At 40.0% G+C, this 19,994-nt stretch overlaps 1 protein-coding gene across 1 annotated transcript in view; it reads left to right on the top strand.

The window, feature by feature from the left end:
* Positions 1-19,994, top strand: part of SRPK2 (SRSF protein kinase 2) — a 100,956-nt gene that overhangs the window by 75,271 nt on the left and 5,691 nt on the right. Inside the window, exons 10-14 of the mRNA XM_010580896.1 lie at positions 595-1,083; positions 5,487-5,587; positions 5,688-5,795; positions 16,350-16,419; positions 17,647-17,739. Of these exons, the coding sequence (XP_010579198.1) occupies positions 595-1,083; positions 5,487-5,587; positions 5,688-5,795; positions 16,350-16,419; positions 17,647-17,739 (861 nt within the window). The remainder of the gene's footprint in view (positions 1-594; positions 1,084-5,486; positions 5,588-5,687; positions 5,796-16,349; positions 16,420-17,646; positions 17,740-19,994) is intronic.

The raw sequence follows: 19,994 nt of genomic DNA on the forward strand, positions 1-19,994 counted from the left end.
GTAGTTAGAGTCATCGTTGCTTTCCCCTTTTCTTACAATATTTGTTGTAATGGTCTATCAGATAATAACGATTGCAGCTTCTTCACTAAAATTTTTAAGATGTCTTGTTAAAATTCTTGTTTAGTCCTGGTGATTTGGAGCATAATTGTTATGGTCCAGCTCCATTCTGGCTTCCCTGGTCTTCTTGTCAACTGTTTCCAATTCTGATAAAAATGTAACTGTCTTTTGATTTGGTTTAGTTTTGTTCTGCTCTTACTGTGAATTTTCCTACTTCTATGACGACTCACTGTTTGACACAGATTGAGTTACAGATCTGTAAAGCTTGCTTTCAAGACCTCATGTATCGTCCCTTCATAACATTCTTCTCTTCTGAATTGTTCCCTCCTGAACCACTTCCTATTGTTTATTTTTTTCAGCAGCCTTATTAGTTCTTTCTTCCGCCTTTAATTTAGATTTTAAGGTGTTTTGCAGTGATCTCAGTGTGTGCTATGTCAGAAGTCAAGTAGTTACTGAAGAGTTAAACATCATTAATGCCTAATTTCAAAATGCTGTATTGATTTATGATCTAATGTGTTGCTCATTGAAATTTTTCAGGTGAAGCAGAAGATCAGGACGAAAAAGAAGACACAGAGAAAGAAAACACTGAAAAAGATGACGATGTTGAGCAGGAACTTGTCAACACTGACCCTACAGACCCTAAGTGGATAGAATCCCCCAAAACAAATGGCCATATTGTGAACGGCCCATTCCTATTGGAACAACAGATTGAAGATGAAGATGAGGAAGAGGAAGAATGTCCAAATCCAGAGGAGTATAATCTTGATGAGCCAAATGCAAAAAGCGATTACTCTTATAGCAGCTCCTATGAACAGTTTAATGGTGAATTGCCAAATGGACGTCATAAAATTCCTGAGTCACAGTTCTCTGAATTTTCAGCTTCAGTGTTCTCTGGGGCTCTAGAGTCTGTAGCTTGTGGTTCTGCTGTTTCTGAAGGATCAACTGTAACCGAAAGAGAGGAGAGCAGCCCATCTCATGACAGGAGCAGAACAGTTTCAGCTTCAAGCACTGGGGATTTGCCAAAAAGTAAGTATTCTTCCTAGTGGCATATGCCGTGCTTGAAGTCTCTTGGAGCTGTAGGGAATGTCTTACGTAGAATGAATAGTGGGGATAAACCTTATGTATGTTTTATCTGTGTTCAGTGACACATGTATGCAGATACTACTTTTTACTTGTTTGGGGTATTTTTGGTGAAAATTCAGTACAAAGCCTTATGGGTAGGCTGTCACACAATTCTTTCAGTAACATAAAAGGACCTTTCTATAACAGAAAAGAACTGTATCACACTATTTCCCTGACTTTGAACATAAGGTCTAGCACTTCTTAGTGATGTTGACGTCTTTCTACCTACAGATGAAGTGTTTTAAATGTGTTTAGTTTCTGGGTTGGTGCCAAACCTACTAATGTCCTGGCCTCCTTCATGCTTGAGTCTGAAGAGTGCCCACTGAAAAGATGGTGCCTATGTGCCATCCTCTGCAGTCAGAGAAATTTGTGCAGACTGCCCCCAAATGCTCTCTTCCCTAGGTACCGCCCAGACTTGGGGAGGGAAGTGGGATATGGGGTCAGATTAACCATAGCTAGGGTTAGGTTACAGCTGCAGCCCACTAATGGGAACCCTTTTTCCATTGCTGATTTCATCTTCTTGGTTTCATCTACACTGAACATTTTGCTCATTGAATCATACATCGTGTGAATGAAAAAATCTCAATTATTATTTTAAATTTAGTATTTCATGTTAGAAGACTTTTGGCAAAAGGCAGAGCAGATATCTAGAAATGAAGGGGAGGCCTTTAAGTTAGCTTGGTCCCAAAGCATCTTGGTGAATTTTGACCTCCTAGGACCAGGTTTCAAGGAAAAGCAAATGTATTAGTTTTGAATGGCTTTTAGAAATGGGAGGGGGGGAAACCACTTTTGATTTGAGTTGATGGAAGACTTTTTTCTTGTAGCATGAGTGTAAAAAAAAAAAAGAGGCAAGTAAGTGGAATAGAAAAGCAGTAGTTAGGTTAAGAAAAAATTGTAGTAGTCAAATTAAAGGCAGTAGCTTAGCTGAGCTTACTTTAAGTAAATTAGGTGATTTTTCTTGCATTCGAAACTGTGAGTTTGATAGATGGAGCTTGGAACGCAATGCAAAGGTATTCTTGTTAAATTCAAACAAATTTACCATCTTTAAAATTTAAGAGGAAAGCAGAACTACGATTTTTTTTTTTCTGCTGTAGAACTTTGTTTTTAAGGGTATTAGATAAGTTATTGTAGATGAAATATTGACATTGACAGGTCAGTCTATACAGGAAAGAGAAAAGGAAGGTTGTAGTTGCAAGTAAGCGTTATTCCCATAGTTTAAGGGCAGAAGGTGATTATGAGATCATGTAACCTGACTTCCTTTTATAACAAGCCAGTAATACACCATCTATTAAGCCCAGTAACTTTTCTTTGGCTTAAAACATATTCTCCAAAAAGATACCTGCTCTTGATTTGGACAAATGAAATGATAAAATAATCTAGTGTGGTTGAAGTGTGTTCCACTGGTCAGTACTCAGAATTGTTTCAGAAGAATGTCGCAATTTTGGATTTGTCTGGCTGCAGCTTCTAGCTATTACTTCTTGTTATATCTTTTCTCAGTCCTTAAAAAATTCTGTAATATGCTGTTTTCATTCATTAACGGTTCTTTTCTGTTTCAAACGGTTCCTCTCAACCTTTTATTAAAACTCAACAAGATGAAGTCTTTGTAAGGCATGTTGCCAACCCTCAACTCATTATGTTTTTTCTGTATTCAGCATGGTTTTGGACATTTAAATTCTGGCCACTAGAACTGCTCAGATCCAAAACTTTAGCCTGTAAATCGTGATTTTTGAAGATATGGAAAGTGAAATCTTGGTGTCATTGCAAAGAGCTGGAGTTTTGCCATTGAATTAAATAGCTCCAGGGTAGTACACATAGGTTTTATTTATAGTGCCAGTGGCTAAATGATAAATATATGGGTTTCAGCTTTATTAAAGAAAATACTGAGAGACTAAATCTGTAAGCGGATAGAAGAAAATGAGGTAGCTTAGGGAGAAGATCACCAAGCCTACATCAACATTGTCGCAGATGAAGTTACTAAATTTACATAGAGATGTATCGAAAAATATGGTCGAGTGTATTTCTTGGTTTAAGACTTTAGAAGAGCAATTCACACAGTTACAGAGTCTGACAGGTAAGGTGATCTGCAGGCAGGCAAGAAATGTGAAATAAAATACAGCAGAGTAGAGCTGTATTTCTGGAAGATGTCAAGATCCAGGCAAGTAAGTCTTCCAGTCCATCTCCTTACACTCTGTAGTCCCTGAAGCAATGTGTAGGAGGTTCCTAGATGCCTGGTAGCCTCTTCCTTTGTGTTGCTGGCAGTATATAGGCAGGAAGCCTCTACTCCTGGTTTCCTGGGGTGATGCGTAAAATCCTCATGCCTCCAGAGAGTAAAGGCAGATAGTAAATTCAGTCACAGCTCACTTCTGCAGAAAGAGGAAAAGCTGAACATCATTAATATTAATGGCATCAATAATAATGTTGGGTTAAGCAGTAATAAAACAGATTAAGGTATTTAGAAAGAAGAAAGATACAACAGATGCAGGTTAGTCAATATTTTTAAATGGTGCTACTTTCTCAGTATAACTTTAGTGCCCTTTTCTGTAGAAGTAGGCTTTATTTGTTCCTTTCTGTCTAGGCATTGCTATACATCATTAAGTAACATGGTCTCATCTTATTTTTTCAGGATACTTGCCTCATTCAGTGCACAGACCAGTTTGTGTTCAGTGGATGAGCAGCTATTAAGTTTTTGTCTTACAAAGTTTTAACTGCATGACCAAATGCCCTTAAGATAGATCTATTAATTTCCTCATGACTCTCCTCCTCATTCTAGTGTTTGAATGTTTACTAAGTATACTATCATGCTGAGACTGTGAGAAGAGGAGGTGATATTTCTCAGTTTTATGGAACTAGGACACACAAAAGTGAAAATCAGAAATGCTTACTAATTTTATGCTGAGGTTGAGCTCCTTTGGATACTTATTTGAGAGTACTTACTAAAAAGTAAGCTCCTTTTGACTTCACTTTCAGTTGTGAATGATCTGTGTTTCTCAAATTCAGAATCCAAGGTCTCATATTCATCTCTAGGAAAATACGAGACATAAACTTCATGAGTTCCTGAGAAAAACACAAAAGTTTAGGCACTTGCCTGTTATATTGGTGGTTTTTTAAAACTTGAGTCTTGGACTCCATTCCAGCTTTTTTAGAGGACTGTTTTGTTGAGGTCACTGCCCTTCCTGTCTTCTGCTGTTCAGTCCTGTCTTTTCTTTACTTCTCTCCCCTGGTGGATCTTGCTACTTTCTTTTCTGGTTAGCCAGTATTTCAGTGCCTTGATGGTCTCTTCAGGCTTGCTGTCCCAGCAGTTGAAGATCTTAATCTGATTTCAGTCACTCCTAACTCACCATTAGACATCCTTGTCCCATGTCTGGTGTATTTTCCTCTTCCAATTCTCTGCACCAGTTTAACAGATCATTATATCCCCATTGGAGTCCTGGGTGCCTTTTGGATCTAGTACCTCTTTCTAACCATCAGTTTCCAATTTAGTCGTCTTAGCTTTGGGACAAGGAAACTGAGATCAATCCTCTGCTGCTATGTGATTTGTGATACTGGGTTCTGTCTTCCACATTCAAGTCAATCTGCTTTCTTTCCAATGCAGTTTAGGAGCTAGCAGGTGGTATGTCCAAACAAAGAAAAGCAGCAGTCCTCCACTGTCATATGTTAGGGTTATCAGTGTCCCAAGAGCCTTTAAAGATTGCAGGATTAATTAGATTAAAGTTCTGCCTTTTTAGTCCAGATCATACTCAATGCAAATAGGACCTTCAGTGAACTTTGATTCAACACTGAATTATCTGTGAAATGGGTGACAGTCCCCTAGGCTCTCAAATTAGCCAGGTTTTGGTGAGTCTTTTCCCCTTTGGACAGGTAAAAAAAAAAAGAAAAGAAAAAAATCCAGCCAAATCTTATTTACCTTAGCCAAGAATGGGAGTGCAGAATTTATTTTGTCAATGAAACTGTTCCAAGAACATGTCTTTCATGTGGAGTTCTTGGAGTTTGAGTTTTAACATTTTCTTTCTGAATCTGTTCTTGGAAACATATGCACTGTTTTTGCTTAGAAGCTCCTCTGGATATTCTAATAGTAGTTATTTGGCAGTTAAAGAACACAAAAAATTTGCACTTGAAATGTGTAAGGATACTTAGAAATCAAGGTAAGAAATCCTATTTATGTTGCTTTAATTTTTCGTAACATTCAGCAAATGATTTTGATGTCTTCAATGTATTACAAAACTAGACAAAGTGTCAAGTCAAAACTGCTTAGAGATAATGAACAGTATGCTCAAAGTACTAACTATTCTGTATTTTGCTTGTGTTAGCAAAAACTCGTGCTGCTGACTTACTGGTGAATCCACTGGATCCAAGAAATGCAGATAAAATTAGAGTTAAAATTGCTGACCTGGGGAATGCCTGCTGGGTGGTAAGTAGAGCAACATCATTTTAGCTATTTAGCCTTCAATATTTAAAGCAGGCCTTTTTGTTGTTTGTTTTTTCCATTAATGTGGTTCTTTCTATTTTAGCATAAACACTTCACAGAAGACATCCAGACAAGACAATATAGATCCATAGAGGTTTTAATAGGAGCAGGTTACAGTACACCTGCTGATATCTGGAGTACAGCATGTATGGTAAGAACAATACAATGTGTATTTTACAAGAATAAACCTCCTAAACCCAATTGTTTATTTAGTGAGGAAACCTGATGGGGATGGTTCTGACATTTTGACACAAATACATTATCATAAATTATGTCATATCAGATAACTACTGATGATTTTTTCCCTTTATTTCAATTTCTCAAGCTTTCTTAATCAAAAGGAAGTATATTGGAGAACATTTCTAATTTTCATTTGATGCATTTTAAACTTGCAAGTTTGGAGGGAATTATATGTATATTTTAAATTACAAAGCTTAACTGAAATAGTACAACTGGATGTTTCCTTCCCATCTTAGAATCTATCCAACTGTTTGCTATGTTTCCATTCCTTTTTCTTGCATAAAGTAGCAAGAAAGTCAAATACTTCAAATTCTTGCCAAGTGCAGTGAAAACATCAGATTAGGCTTGCAAATCACAGCTTTAGGTTCTAAACTTTGAAGAGGAGGAGTTAGTTTATTAGTAAAATACGTGGTAACATTCTGTTGAATTAGTTTTAACACAGTAAAATTGAAATTATAGATTTTTAAAAATCTTTGAAGAATAAGAAAAGTAAAAACTTAATCATTCAACTTTCTGAAACACTTATTCTGTAATAACTCTCTGAGGACAAATAAGCTACAATGATCTCATTAAAGATAGTTTTAGAAATACATTTAGAAATATCTGTCTATTTTAAAAGAGAAAACCTATTCAAATCTTTATATTTTACAAATAAATGTCTGAAAAGAATAAGTGTGTGAGGAGGAGGAGAAGACTCAAATACTAGACACAGTTTGGAGGCGTGGGTGATGAGAAGAATTGCAGAGCTCAGAGGGAGAGGAGGAGGATTGAAAGGAACATAAAATCCTACAGATATTATAAGCTCAGCAAGCCATGTGTTGGAAGTAACTAACCCATAAGTAAAATTGCAAGTATGTTTTCTCTAGAGTTTAATACTAGCTTTTGCTTTAGTACACAGAAAAGAACATCTATTTCCAAATTTACTTTTTCATTTGGGGGCAAAATGTAGAATTTTTCTATTACATTGAAAACAAAGTGTAGAAAATATTCCACAGTTTTGATCCCCAATTCATTGAATGATTCTTCTCTTAACTAACTACAAAATTACTATAGAGACTTCTCGTTCCTTTCACCTGATATTTTGTAAACCTCAGTTGAGCTTGATACCTTTTTATGGTATTGAATACCCTATATTCACCTTCCTTTAAGGGTGTAGCTACACCCTACTAATTTTATATACAGTTGCGTAGCTAAAGCCACAAAAAAATGCTGAAGTCTGTCGGTGATTGGGTTTAAAGAAAGTGGGGTACTTAATATCAATATCAACAGGTAGGGAATATAATATTCTTAGAATAATTGGGGTCGTCCAGCCCCTTACACTTTAATTCTTTTCCATGTTATATAAGTGTTACTGCTTTCTTCATGCGAGTCCTTTCTCAAACTCAAGAGGAAAAAAAAAGGCCTGAAGCAGCTCTGCCACTAGGGCTGTCTTAATTCAGATTCACAATTAGTGATGAAATTTCAGTATTTTAATGAGAAAATTATACTTCTGCTTTTTTGTTATGTAAGCTTTAAAGGTATTAAAGCATTTGAGGCAGAAACACTGGAATTCTGTCTTCTGCCACCGACTTTGGTTTTTTGCCCTTAAAAAATGCTGTAGAGATTTTATACTCCTCCAACAACTGAATTCAACAATTGTATGTCAGTGTTGTTATTGTATAGTCGTGTAAAAAAATAGAGATCAGTCTCTGAAGCTCACCCCAAAAATTCATAGTTTCAAAACCCCTCAGGATCTGCTTTCATTCCAGTGTGGTTGAGGAAAATGGGTCAGAGCACTGTGAGTGCTGATCCTCTATTGGATGGAAGACAGCTCTGAGGTAGGGATTGACTTGAAGACCTTAACAGCTCTTTCTGCAGAGGACCTGTAACAAAGATTAACTGCCAGGGCAATGTTGCTGATGTGGAACTGCAAACTCCCAATTAACTTACTTAGGCTGTCTTTTGAAATGATTGTTTGATTCTCTCCAATCCCTAAAGCAGCCATGAACTGTAAAGTACTGAAGTGTTTTAAGGCCATTGTAGTCCCACTTGCTTTCTCAGGTTTGGATTCCTTGTTGTACCTAGGTGTGGTTCAGAAAATGGCCTTCTAGGTTACCTTGCTCTTGTTTCTCATTTAATTCACTTTATTCTGTAATGTTTCCTGGTGCTTCTGTTTTCAAAAGGGTTGTCTGCTGGAGCAGGAGGTGGAGGCGTTGTTTACTTTCAGCCAAAATACAGCTCAGATACCCTGTTAGCCATGTTGTCCAAGGCTCTCAAAGGAGAGCAAGGTGACTTCTTTGTCATGTTGCTTTGCTTGTACAAGTCCAAAGTCATTAAGTACATTTTTGGGAGTAGTACTATGCAAAATGAATGGTCCAGCAGTATTGCCATGAATTTTTTTCTTGGCGAGTTTCCATCCTTCCATACTTGGCCCAGTGTGACAGTACCAAGCACATGTGAAGTGGTATCCTACCAGCTGACTCTGTATTTACTGCATACAGTATTTCTCATTTCGTCCTTTTTTAAAACTGAAGAAAAAGAAGTTTGTCAATTAAGGGGTAGCTATATGTTAAGTGACCTAAATTTGAGGTTGTGTTCAGGTTAGGTAAGTAATTGCTCTGATCATATTCACCTGTCAGAAATACTACATTTGTAAATGGGTAAGGTGCCACTGATTTGCAGTGGGAGCCGTGTTACATAATTACAGATCCTGTCCTTCATTCTGATTATCTGATCATGATTTTGACTTTGGGTGAGCTTTCTTGTCTCACTTTCTCTACTGAATGATAAAGCACATATTGCAGAAGTGTGTGCCTAATATGAATGTTGTGAATTAATGTGAATGCAAAGTATGGTAAGGTAGTATCAAAGCAAAGATGAGATGTTACACTTTTAAAACCCTTGCTTACAACTGCGTCACTGAGCTAGTTCTCTGAACTGGCACTGAAAGAGGGTAAAAAATATTTTGACCTCATTTGGATGGAATTGTGTGCAAATACATCTTGTACATCTGTGTGTACCCATGACCTTCAAATCAGAGATTTCTGACCAGTATTCTCACAGAGACTGATGCAGATGTGCTCTTCACTCCTGTGTGTAGCTCTTGGTGACAGAAGACCTGCTGCTTCAAAGTCATGGTCACGGTCTTCATCTCAATGGGCATACACAACATGGCTGCCACTCTCCTAAAATGGCTTGCTCACAAGTAGTCCAGAACACTCTGCTTGGTAGTAAACAGCACACATGAAGACTGCTTAGCTTGCAAAGTAGAAGAGATTCTTCATGTGTTATGTATCCACTACTGTGTCAGATATTCTAGATCATGTCTCCACTAAAAAAATGACAATAAAAACAGGCCTTTCTTTGAATTAATTTAGGGTCCATAGGGTTTCCATGTCCGAGGTTTGAGTGTACATAAAATGCATCAATCTTTTCACATCTCTTGGATTTTATGAAGGACCACTTGGAATATTTGGGACCAGGATTCACCTGGGATCTTGGTCTTGTGCTTTATGGATCTCCATTTGAGCCTAAGGTTTTTCACTGCCTTTTGCTTGCTAATGAAATAATCTTGCTCACTGGGAACAGCATTGCCTGTGAGAGTAGCAGAGCTGCTAGTTCTTTTATTGGCTTGTATTTATGGCATAAAGTGTTGTCAAGCACAGAGGTTGTGTTTTATCATAACAGCAGCAGACTGTCTTTTTTCATCATACCATTTGCTCATCAATTTTACTTAGTCTTTAGTAATGAGGATGGAGATGATGATGGTGACGTTTTTAAACAAAAGTCTCTGATAACTGTGCCCTGAGTGTGCAAAGCAACTTTCAGAATACCCTTTACGAATCTGGCTTTTAGGACATGATATGTTGTGTCTACATGGAGTGCTCTCCTCACCTGGGCTCTGCTAGTATGGGTTGGCTTCATCTAGCCATCAACTCCATGGTTTTGATGCAGCTTTCAGTAAATAATAGCCCTGTTTTATTTGTATTGTCTTTACTATGGGAGTAGCCAGAAATTCTGGTCAGGGTTACTTGTGCTGGAAGTGTACATAAACAGAGCCATGTAAGCACTCTACTCAAATAGCAAAAGAAGGAGAAATAACTCAGTGCTAATAACCTTACAGTTCTGTTTCTTTTGATGTTATGTCAGTGAATAAGTAGCATTGTAAGCCAGCAGCCTGTGAGTTGAATCTTCTAATTTTAGATGATGAGAGTGAGTATCCTCAGGCCAGTACCAGTCCTCTGCTCAGGTGATGCGAGTCTCAGAGTCTTTAAGAAAAAGAAAAAAAAAAAGGCGGGGAGGGGGGAGAAGATGATGCATATCTTTGGAGGCTTATAATCGGTGCACGCACGATGTGCTGTGAAGCTAATGAAAGAAGTTAGATGTCAGTGGGCTTTTCCAGACTATGACAAAGTTGTTTGCTTGTTCTGTGCTCAGCAAAGAATGCAACAAAGTGTAACTTAAAATTTTTTTTTTCCCCCAGACTTTGGTGACCTAGGTCTGAGTGGTTGTTGCTATCATTTGCTGGACATTTATAAGTTTTGCTAAGGAAATTGCACAGCACCCTTTTTTTCTTTTAACGGTGTGACCTGTTTAAGTGGGATACTCAGCTGCTCTCATGGAAAGCTAGACACTGGGAATCTCTCTCCACATTTATTAAATTCTAGAAAATTCTATGTTCCCTTGCTGTACTAACCCTGTTTTAATTCTGCCAACAGGGAGGTGCATCTCTCCTTTTCATCCCCAAAAAAGAAACAGATTTGGAGCCAGCAGTGCTTCTTATAGGATTGAAAACACCCTTGATCAATCAATTTTATCAGGCTGAATTTCAACATTTGCAGTATTGAGAGGGTTGCTTTCTGTGGAGCAGAAACTGAACAGGCACTGCATGGTTTAGCATTTCCTAAATCTCAAAAACCATGGAACACAGTACTCCACTGCTGCTGCCAAGAAATTCTGGCAAGAGAAAGGCGTTAGTACTGGCAGAGGGCATCCCTTTGTATTGATCCTGGAAATGACTGCAAGCATCATGATTCCACTGCTTTTCCTTGTTTATGCTCTTTGGATTGGAGGCAGGAAAAGCACCTGAAATGATGAGTCTCATCATCTGACTTGTGTTGTTCATTATGTACAGTCTTGTCTGAGCTGTAGGGAGGAGATCGCTATGTTACAAGCTAGGACATTAGCAAGACTGGTTCTAACACTTACCCGAGGTGACTTTTGTGGCGAGTTGTGATTCCTGAAATATCTTCTTTTTATAATAAGAACTAGCAAATAGATCATAGCTGTAGATCGGCAGGAAGTCAGAGAAGGAGAAAATTGCAATTGGTGGTTTATCTACCCAAAGAGAATACAAATGATGAAAGAAAATACTACCAGGGTGAGAAGGAAAGCAGGCAGGCAGATAGCTTTCAAAATGAGGGAGATGCTACTACGAGGCAAGCAAGCTTACAGGGGTGCTTTTTATTATGAGCATTTCTGTTCATGTGAGAGAGCTCTGAGGGACAGAAAGAAGAATGAGCAGAATATAGTAACTTATGATGTTAAAATTAAGCTTACATGTAAGTGCTTGTAGTTCAGCCCCCAGTTGACTTCTTTGTATGATGTTCTCTAACATGGGGTGGAGAGGTAACTGTCCTTAACTACTCTTCCTGTGTTGTAAGCAGGGAAGAAATGATCATGTCTCCATGGGATAATGAGTATCATTATGCTAGTATGTGTGAGTGGCAAACACCAAAGGTGTGGTGACAAGCCTTAGTCTGCACAGAAGCAGTATTTTGAGGAAAAATGGAAAATCAAAAACCTGATTGAGAGAAGAGAAAAACTTCAAGTCAGTATGCACATATTTTTCAGTAGGCAGATACAGTACAAAATGCTGTTATTAATCACTGTACACCCTTTTTGAAGGTGGTGGGTGGACAACCTGAAACATTCAAAAGAAGATTATTTTCCAAAGAAAATGACTTTCCAAAGCAACCGCTCAGCATGTGCGTGATTCCGAGATTGGAGTACAGCAAATAGTAGAAACCTGTTACCTTTTCAAGCATCCCATGCATGTCTTTGTTTTGTATATCTGGCCTTTCTTACCAAGCACTAACCATGCAAAAAGCCTTTTACAGTCTTTCCATTGCCTGGCTCTTCAGAGGGAGATGTCCATGGGAGAACAAACTGTCAGCTGGTGTGCGTATCTCAGAAAGGTTTTTGCTCTTCTTTCCATGCTCCCACTTACCTGTGGAACAGTGTTCTTAAAACTAAGCCTATTTTTAAAGCAGTTACAATCTTCTCATTCACAGCTCTTAATATCAGCTGGGGCGGAGAAATTCTGGCCAAGAGCCGGATCTCGTCTGTCAGAATAATAATTCTGGCCTGTAGCTTGTTGTCCTTTTTCAGCTGGGGCTTCATAAGAGGAATTCAGGGAGGCTGATGCAGTCCAACTGAATTGTTCTTCCAGTCCTCTCCCAGACAGCTTTCCCTAGGCATGCATCCATTTTCAGTCACCAGATTGAGTACACAGCTGTCACACAGTGAAAATGGAGCTGTTTCCAATTGTGTGATTAGACATGGATCCATAATACACGATAGTGATTCCAACAGTTCAGTACTGTGGTAGGTTTGTATACAGTTGCGTGGTAGACTCATATAGAGTTGCATGGCAGAAAAGGAATCATAGCTTCTCCAAAGCCTACAAAAGCATCAGTGTGACCATTTATATGAAAGGTTCTCAATCTGCAGATGGAGAAAAGCAGTCTGGAGTGTTTTTCTGTGGTAACCTTAGGAAAGCGATAAGTAGCAATTGCCGGTATAGTCAGTAAGGAGGGATGATTGCCTTGGGCTTTTGTGCCATATGTTGAGTGTGCTGCATCTCATTTTTTATCTCCATATAATAATCAAAATGCTGATTTCTGATGAGGTAAATGTCAACATTAAGTAAAAAAGAGCATGGTATTTCAAGGTCGGGAGTTTCTGTCAAGAAACTAGTTTTTATAAATGAATACTTTAAAAGGGAAAGTAAGTATGATTAATCTGTATTTGTAGCATCATAGAAATAATAGCCAAGTTTAGGTTGAAAGAGATCTCTAGTAGTCCTCCTCCTGCTTGAACCAGGGTTAATGTCAAGGTTAGATGAAGTTACTCAGAGCCTCATCCAATTGAGGTGTACATATCTATCAGGATGGCATTTCCACAGCCTTTCTGAGCAGCCTGTCCCAGTGCTCAGCCAAATCTTGCTGAAGAATTTTTTTCCTTGTATCTGGAATTTCCCATCTTGCTGCTCTTGTCTGTTCTCTGTTGTCCTTTTATTGAGAAGAGTGTATCTCGGCGTTCTCTGTTACTGCCTTTCAGGCTGTGGAGCACAGCAATTAAATCCCCCCTTCTCTTCCCCTTCTCCAACCTGAACAAACACAGCCTCACCAGCATCTCCTCCTGCACCCTCTGCTCAGCCCCCTAATATCTTAGAGGTCTTTCCTGGTCTTTCGCCAGTTTGGCAGGGTGTCTCATACTGGTGGCCCCAAACTGGTCACAGGTCTGCAGATGCAGATGTGGTTGCTGAGGAGAGGGGAAGTCACGTTCCACCGAGGGGTGGTAACGTGCTTGTTATGTACAGCCCAGTACGTGGTTAGCCTGCATTACCGCGAGAGCGCACTGCTGACCTGTGTTCAACTTGCTGTCCGTCAGGGTCTCCACCTCCTGATTTTATGACAGTGTCAGCAACTTAGGAGTTGGATGCTGGCTGGTTTTGTGTACCTACAGTTGGGTGCAAAGTGTCGGTAAGTACCGAAAAGTGCTCAGGAAGTCCAAAGCAGCAGTGCATTGCCAAAACTAGTTCTCAGTACTAGCAGCAGAGACCTCCTCTTTTGGTGGCACTGACTCAGTAACAGGACTGCATGTGCGTTCTGGTGCACCGTAACTTTGGGCATCAGTTGAAGGAGCAGAAGAACTCTGATACAATCCAGAGGTGTCATTGCCCTTCTTGTGGCTATTTATGTGCTTATTACTGTATTTTTAACGCTGATTCTTTTACTTTATGGTAAAAACCTAGGTCAAGGATTTATTCTTTTATAAATAAGGCCCAATTAATTTCATTTATCTTGCACTATGTAGCCAGTCCATCCTACAAATGTCTAGGAACCTATTACCAGGTTGCTACAGATGAACCTGTGAGACATTGTCCTGCATGAATGCTAAGAAGTATTATTAGAGATACTTATCGCAGCACCCAAAAGGCAAGGCTGTCTCTGGGCTGTCCCTGTGTGCATCTGAGTCAGAAGTTTCTTTGTTCTCCTTAAAGAGTCCTTTAAGGAGAGTCAGGAAATCAAATGTCCAAGATGCTGCAGCTCCAGCCCATGCTGGGCGTGGAGTCAGAGCTATACAAAAAGGAAAAAAGAAGCAGCAGCACAATCTTGAAAAGCTTGGTTTCTCTTGAGCAAAAGGGTGGTGTAAGCACCCAAATCTGTGAGAGCTTGCAGCTCTTATTTTATACAAACTGATCTAAAATTCAGTGTATCCCAGTGGTATGCTTACTTCTTGTGCTTCTCTATGAACAGTTTTACAGTTTTTCGAATTTAATCTTCTTAGTCCCACACAGACATATCGAGCTATTAATACTTCATTTTTTGGGACAGAAGCTATATTCTTTTGGAGTCTATCTTTGTGGCTAAATTCAACTACATTTCCATTGTTCTCCAGAAATCTGTGTTAAATAGCACTGAGTTTCTTGATGTCCTCAGAAATCAGCCCCATCAGTGTGTGTTCTCCTAGGAAAGCTGGTCCAGCTCTTCCAGTGAATATATTCCCATGAGATAGAGGGGACACTTCTCAGTCTCATCTCAACAGAATAAAAATATTCTCCATGTTGTGTTTTGAGATCTCTACCAGTGATTTCTTCTAGCTAGTCTAAAAATTTCTTCAGTTTAAACACCTGGTAATTTATGAAGTCCTTCCGATTTTTTTAAGCTGTAAAATGAAAACCCTCAATCTTGAGCTAAGAGTAGAATAAGAAAAAAGTGAATGACTGTTTATTAGTGCTAGTGACTTTAGAAATTAAAGGCCCGTTCATAGGATCAACAGAAACGTCAACAAGGGGCATTCTTGCTTTCTTGGCTGTTGTGTGTGATTGCAATGAATTATTTTGGCTGTAGCCTACTTGGATGACACTGCAGTTCACAGCTTGAAAAAGTCAAGTGCCCATAAATAGGCTAAATTTACAGGTGATTTAACAACTCCAGGTTACGAATTGGAACAGAAAAGTGTCTATTTTCAGGAGACAAATATTTTATAGTAAGTGTTCTAATGGAGTGAAATCCCATCCTAGAACTATGCCAGGAAGTCTGCCTGATTTTTGGAATGATTTCTTGGATCAGATATTTCCCATGGTGTTGGAGATAGAAAATAGTTTGATGCTTAAACTACCTGGAAAGAATGAGATTCCTGTGGCTGCTGGGGTAATTGGTGATCCAGAGCAGAAAGAGAATAGTTTAACAAATTAGGCTAGATGAATCCATGTTTGTGCACACGTATTTCAGTGCTTTGCGGCTTTTAATATGCATTACACCCGTAAAGAGACACTCAGCTTTGTCCTGACCTAACACAGGGTTAGCATCCCATTGAGGCCTTGCGATGGCCTGAAAGGATCAGTCATCATGGTGGCTGTTCTGGATTCCTTCATCAATGTCAGTCTTGGTATTTTACCCTGTGATTGCAGTATTTACTTTCTTGACTTCTGATTCAACAAAAATACCTTTTTAAAAACTGTTCTAGATTTAGAGTCATCAAGGAAGCTCTACCTGTTTGCTAATTTCAAGTGATTAATTATAGTTACAAATGGATTTTATTTCTGATTCAGACTTCTTTATTTTGGTCCCCAACATGCACTCTGACATAATTGGCCTTCAGATACAAGCGTAGCTCTTTATTACATATTTAGAAATACCTCTTTCTCAGCTTCATTAACTTATACATATTTAACATGATCAAGAGACAACACATTAGTATGTAAAAACATGTTTAACGTCATCTTACACTGATGCTCCTTCACGCCCCCGTGCAGCCAGTCTGTTCAGAATCGCTTCCTTCACAGCATGACCGAAATATTCCCTGGTCAGCGGGGGGAGCCCTAGGGGTTGCTGGGGAGGGACCACAGTTCCACAGCCCTTGTCCATCTCCTTTGTTCGTCCTGGTTGAGCAGGCAGAAATTCCTGGGTTTTGGGCGTGCTGCCTGTTGCCAAACCTCCGGCCTCTCGTACTGACGGGGTGTGCTGGGGGCTGAAGGTGGGGCTCTCCCCAGAGCCTGGGTTTACGCTGTCGTTGCAGTGCAGGAATGATGGTCCCCAGGTAAGTGGCCTCTCCTCAGTCTCGGATCCAGTTGTAGGCCTTGAGCTTTGAATGGTAATTTGCTCTTGGTTCTGAGATAGTTGTGATGTTTTGCTGACATCTTAAGATTAAAAACATTATTTCTGAAATACCCATAAATATGTCTGTTATGTTATAGGCTTTTGAGCTAGCGACTGGAGATTATTTGTTTGAACCACACTCTGGTGAAGACTATTCCAGGGATGAAGGTATGAATCTTTTGAGATATATGAGTTTTTGTATATTTTCGCACTCCTTTTAAGTTTCCAGTGAGCGTACAGTAGGGTTAAGTTTTGTATTTGAGTGAACTGTTCATACACGTTGTTTTCAGAATATAAATATGATTTTTTTCTTTTTAGTTTTAAGTTCCATCACTAGCAATGGGTGGGCAAAAACTCCCTTCTGCAGATACTCATCTACTTAACAACTGCCTGAAGGAATTAAACTGCCCTTCTTGTAAGATTGCATATGTGTGGAAACCTGGTTGAGAATAACAACATTTTAGTTTAGAAAAGAAATGACAGATTTGAACTTTATAGTATTTTCTCTTTATAAGAGTGACACTGGAATAATGTTTACATTATGTATTTTTATTTGAATTAGGCAATTACTAATTTTTTTTAAAATCAGAATTAACTCCTGCTTCCATCTATATACCTGTCCATTTCCATGCTTGTTTGCTTGTAAATGCTCTTTGCAGTGGTAATGTGGGCATCATTCATTGTTCCTAAATGCTACTAATGATGCCAGAGCTCTGCTGATCCTGGAAACCTCTGCATGGATTTGCTGCAAACATTGTTGATTTGAAACTATTTCTGATTTTTTACTAATTCCAGTTTCTTTCCTCTTCTTTTTTATCCCATCCTTTCCCTGCCCCTTCCACTCCCGTATCCTTTTTTTCTCTCCCTCATAGACCACATAGCACACATCATAGAGCTGCTAGGCAATATCCCAAGGCACTTTGCTCTATCTGGAAAATATTCTCGGGAATTCTTCAATCGCAGAGGTAGTACCTCTTCTTTTTGAAAGGTGCCGTGATGCAGACAGAAGTGGAATTGCTGTTGCTGGTTTTGTAGCATGTCCCACTGAGGAGCATTTACTGAAATCTCACAACAAAAATTTCTTTTTGAAAAACAAAATACACAGGAATCTGTGGCAATTTTTTCTTTTTTTAAGCTAAATGTTCTGAAAAATAACTATTGATACATTTTAAATTACATAGCAAAACTTGTTTGTAGCAGCTGATACTCAAATGTTTGAGAAGGAAGTTTTGCTGAAAGTATCTTTCCAAATTAGCCACTGAGCAGTGTGCACGTGTCTTTTTTGCCAGGATCGATCTATTTCTGTCTGTACCGGGCCAGTGTTAGTGTGTGCATGCAATGTACTGATTAAACTGTTGTATGTTTCTGTTTTGCTGGCAATGTTCTCCAATGCAGACCACATAGCATTGATCATTGAACTGCTGGGAAAAATCCCTCGAAAATACGCTATGTTGGGGAAATATTCCAAGGAGTTTTTCACCAAAAAAGGTAACGGTATTTATGCAACACTAATTTAAAGCATAATGCTATCCAAAAGGAGAATATGTTCATTTATGGGTACTGAAGAAATACATCCATTTAAATGGAGAGTTCTTACTAAAGAAGAATTTTGGTGTAAACTTGACTTTCTGAGAAAAGCCACAATTTGCAGTATTCATTTCAATATTTCATTTAAAATTCATTTTGGGATGTACTCAACAAAGTGTGGATGTTAACAAATGTCTGTGTGAATCTGTTGTCCAGTGTTCATGTAAATGTATGGAATCAAGTGATGCATAGCTTGTAATGTGATGGAAAATCATCTGTCAGCTGCTTTTGATCCTATATAGTGGTCCAGCGAATGCTACTGATAAGGAATAACTGGAGTGGGAAGGGAATACCTGGGCAATAGATACACAGCTGCGTGCAGTCAGTCCTCACACTCGTAACCTCACTGAAGAGAGAGCGTGCAGAAAAGATCGCTCTGTGACAGAGCGGTGGAGAAAGCTGCTCTGCTGTGCACTGTGCTGTCTCACTTCAAACGCTCTGAATTACCGTAATGCCTGAGCGCCACAGCCATAGGCGATGACTTAGCTGTGTTTGGCATTGTTCAGAAGTGCAACCCCTCTAAAAATAAAACCCTTGTCAATTGCTGTAAGAAAGTAATTAATCTGAGCAGACGCACTGGGCCTTACAGTTCTTTTATCTTTTTGTACTTTGTCTTTGCTCAGGCTGCTCTTTAAGACAGGCTTTTGACACGTGAGGGAATGCGGTCATGCTTCAAGTGTCTGTTGTCCCCTCGGTGTATGAGACAGCACTGTGTTGTATCGAGGGACAGGGTATGTCAGGAGCGTCCCGTTACGTGGTGGGGGATCATCTGGGGCCATCGACCGCAGCTGGCAAGCGCGCTTTCCTGCCGAACAGCGCCGCGGCTTCCCCCTTGCCCGTGACTCCACATGCCTGAGCGCACAGCTTGTCGGCAGGGCCAGCGCCGGCCAGCCGACCAGCTGCATCGGGCACGTGGGGTGCCGGGGGGGCTGAGGCGGCGGCGCTGTGCTGTAGGAGGTTGGGGTCATGAGGCAGGAGACAATCCAGCGATTCATCCCCCTTTGCATGAGAGCCGCCTGTTCTGTGCGTGGATATTTCTGGTATGGCAGGGACCTCTGCATGCCTTCGTTGCCTGCAGGAGGATGTAACGGCGTCAAACATGGTGTGAAGAAGGGCAACAGTGATGATCAAGGAGATAGAGCAGATGCCATTTGGGGGAGTCTAAAACGCCTGGGGCTTTTGGGTGTGGAGGGGAGAAGGGTGCTGGAGGAATAATGAAAGTTTACAAAATTGGGAAGTCAGTGGATAAGCTGAAAACAGAGCTGTTTTTGCCAGCACCTGTCATACGAGAGCTGGGGGACACCCAGTGAAACTTGGAGGGGGTGGCTTTAAAACAAGAGCTTTCCTACACAGCAGGCAGTGAGCTTCAGGAGCCTGCTGCCATGGGGCTCGTAGAAAGAGGCTGTATCAGCAGGCTCAAAAACAGTCTCGTGTTAACTGAGATGAACAAACTGAGGGCTGACACGTCGTAAATGTACAAAGCAGTAAAAGGCTGGGCAGGAGGTACCCTCCGGCACCCCCCAACAGGGATCGCAGCTGCTGGAGTGAGCGCAGGGCCCGCAGAAGGGCTCCTCTGCCTGCCTTCCCTATCCCTTCCTGTGGCCGCTGTCAGAGGCTGGTACTGAATTAGAAAGACCCCTCAGCCAGACCCCCCTTAAAGCATATCTCATGTTCCTAATTTTCACTTTACACCAGATGGGATGGCATTTTCTAGTGATGTCATAGAACCTTAAAAAGACCTAACAGTTTTACAATAACCACAGTGTTTGTGGCACAGAGAAGAGGGCACTTTGTAAAATTCCCATGAAGTGAGAGTTTCACGTGCTTCCATGAGCATCTTCCACTGCAAAGTGTCACTGTTGTCCTCTAGGGCCTGAACGTCGGTGACATTCCTCAGAGGCACCATCTGCTGTGGCTCTGGGTGGGATTTAAGCACTTTAAAAGACTTGGTTCACCCACCACACAAAATGTAAGCGCACACTTGCTGTGGAAGCTTAAGTAGACTGGATCCCACCTGTTCTACTCAAAACAGAAAATCTCAAGTGCAAGACGAGGGAGTAATAGCCCAAGCTGTGTTTTCAGATCATACCAGTTACTCTGGTATGCAGGTCAGGAAAACTGGATTGCTTTGTGGAGGAAAAATGGAGGTGGTGAGT

The sequence above is a fragment of the Haliaeetus leucocephalus genome, unplaced genomic scaffold (genome assembly GCF_000737465.1).
Source record: "Haliaeetus leucocephalus isolate CR32 unplaced genomic scaffold, Haliaeetus_leucocephalus-4.0 Scaffold751, whole genome shotgun sequence".
NCBI lineage: Eukaryota > Metazoa > Chordata > Aves > Accipitriformes > Accipitridae > Haliaeetus > Haliaeetus leucocephalus.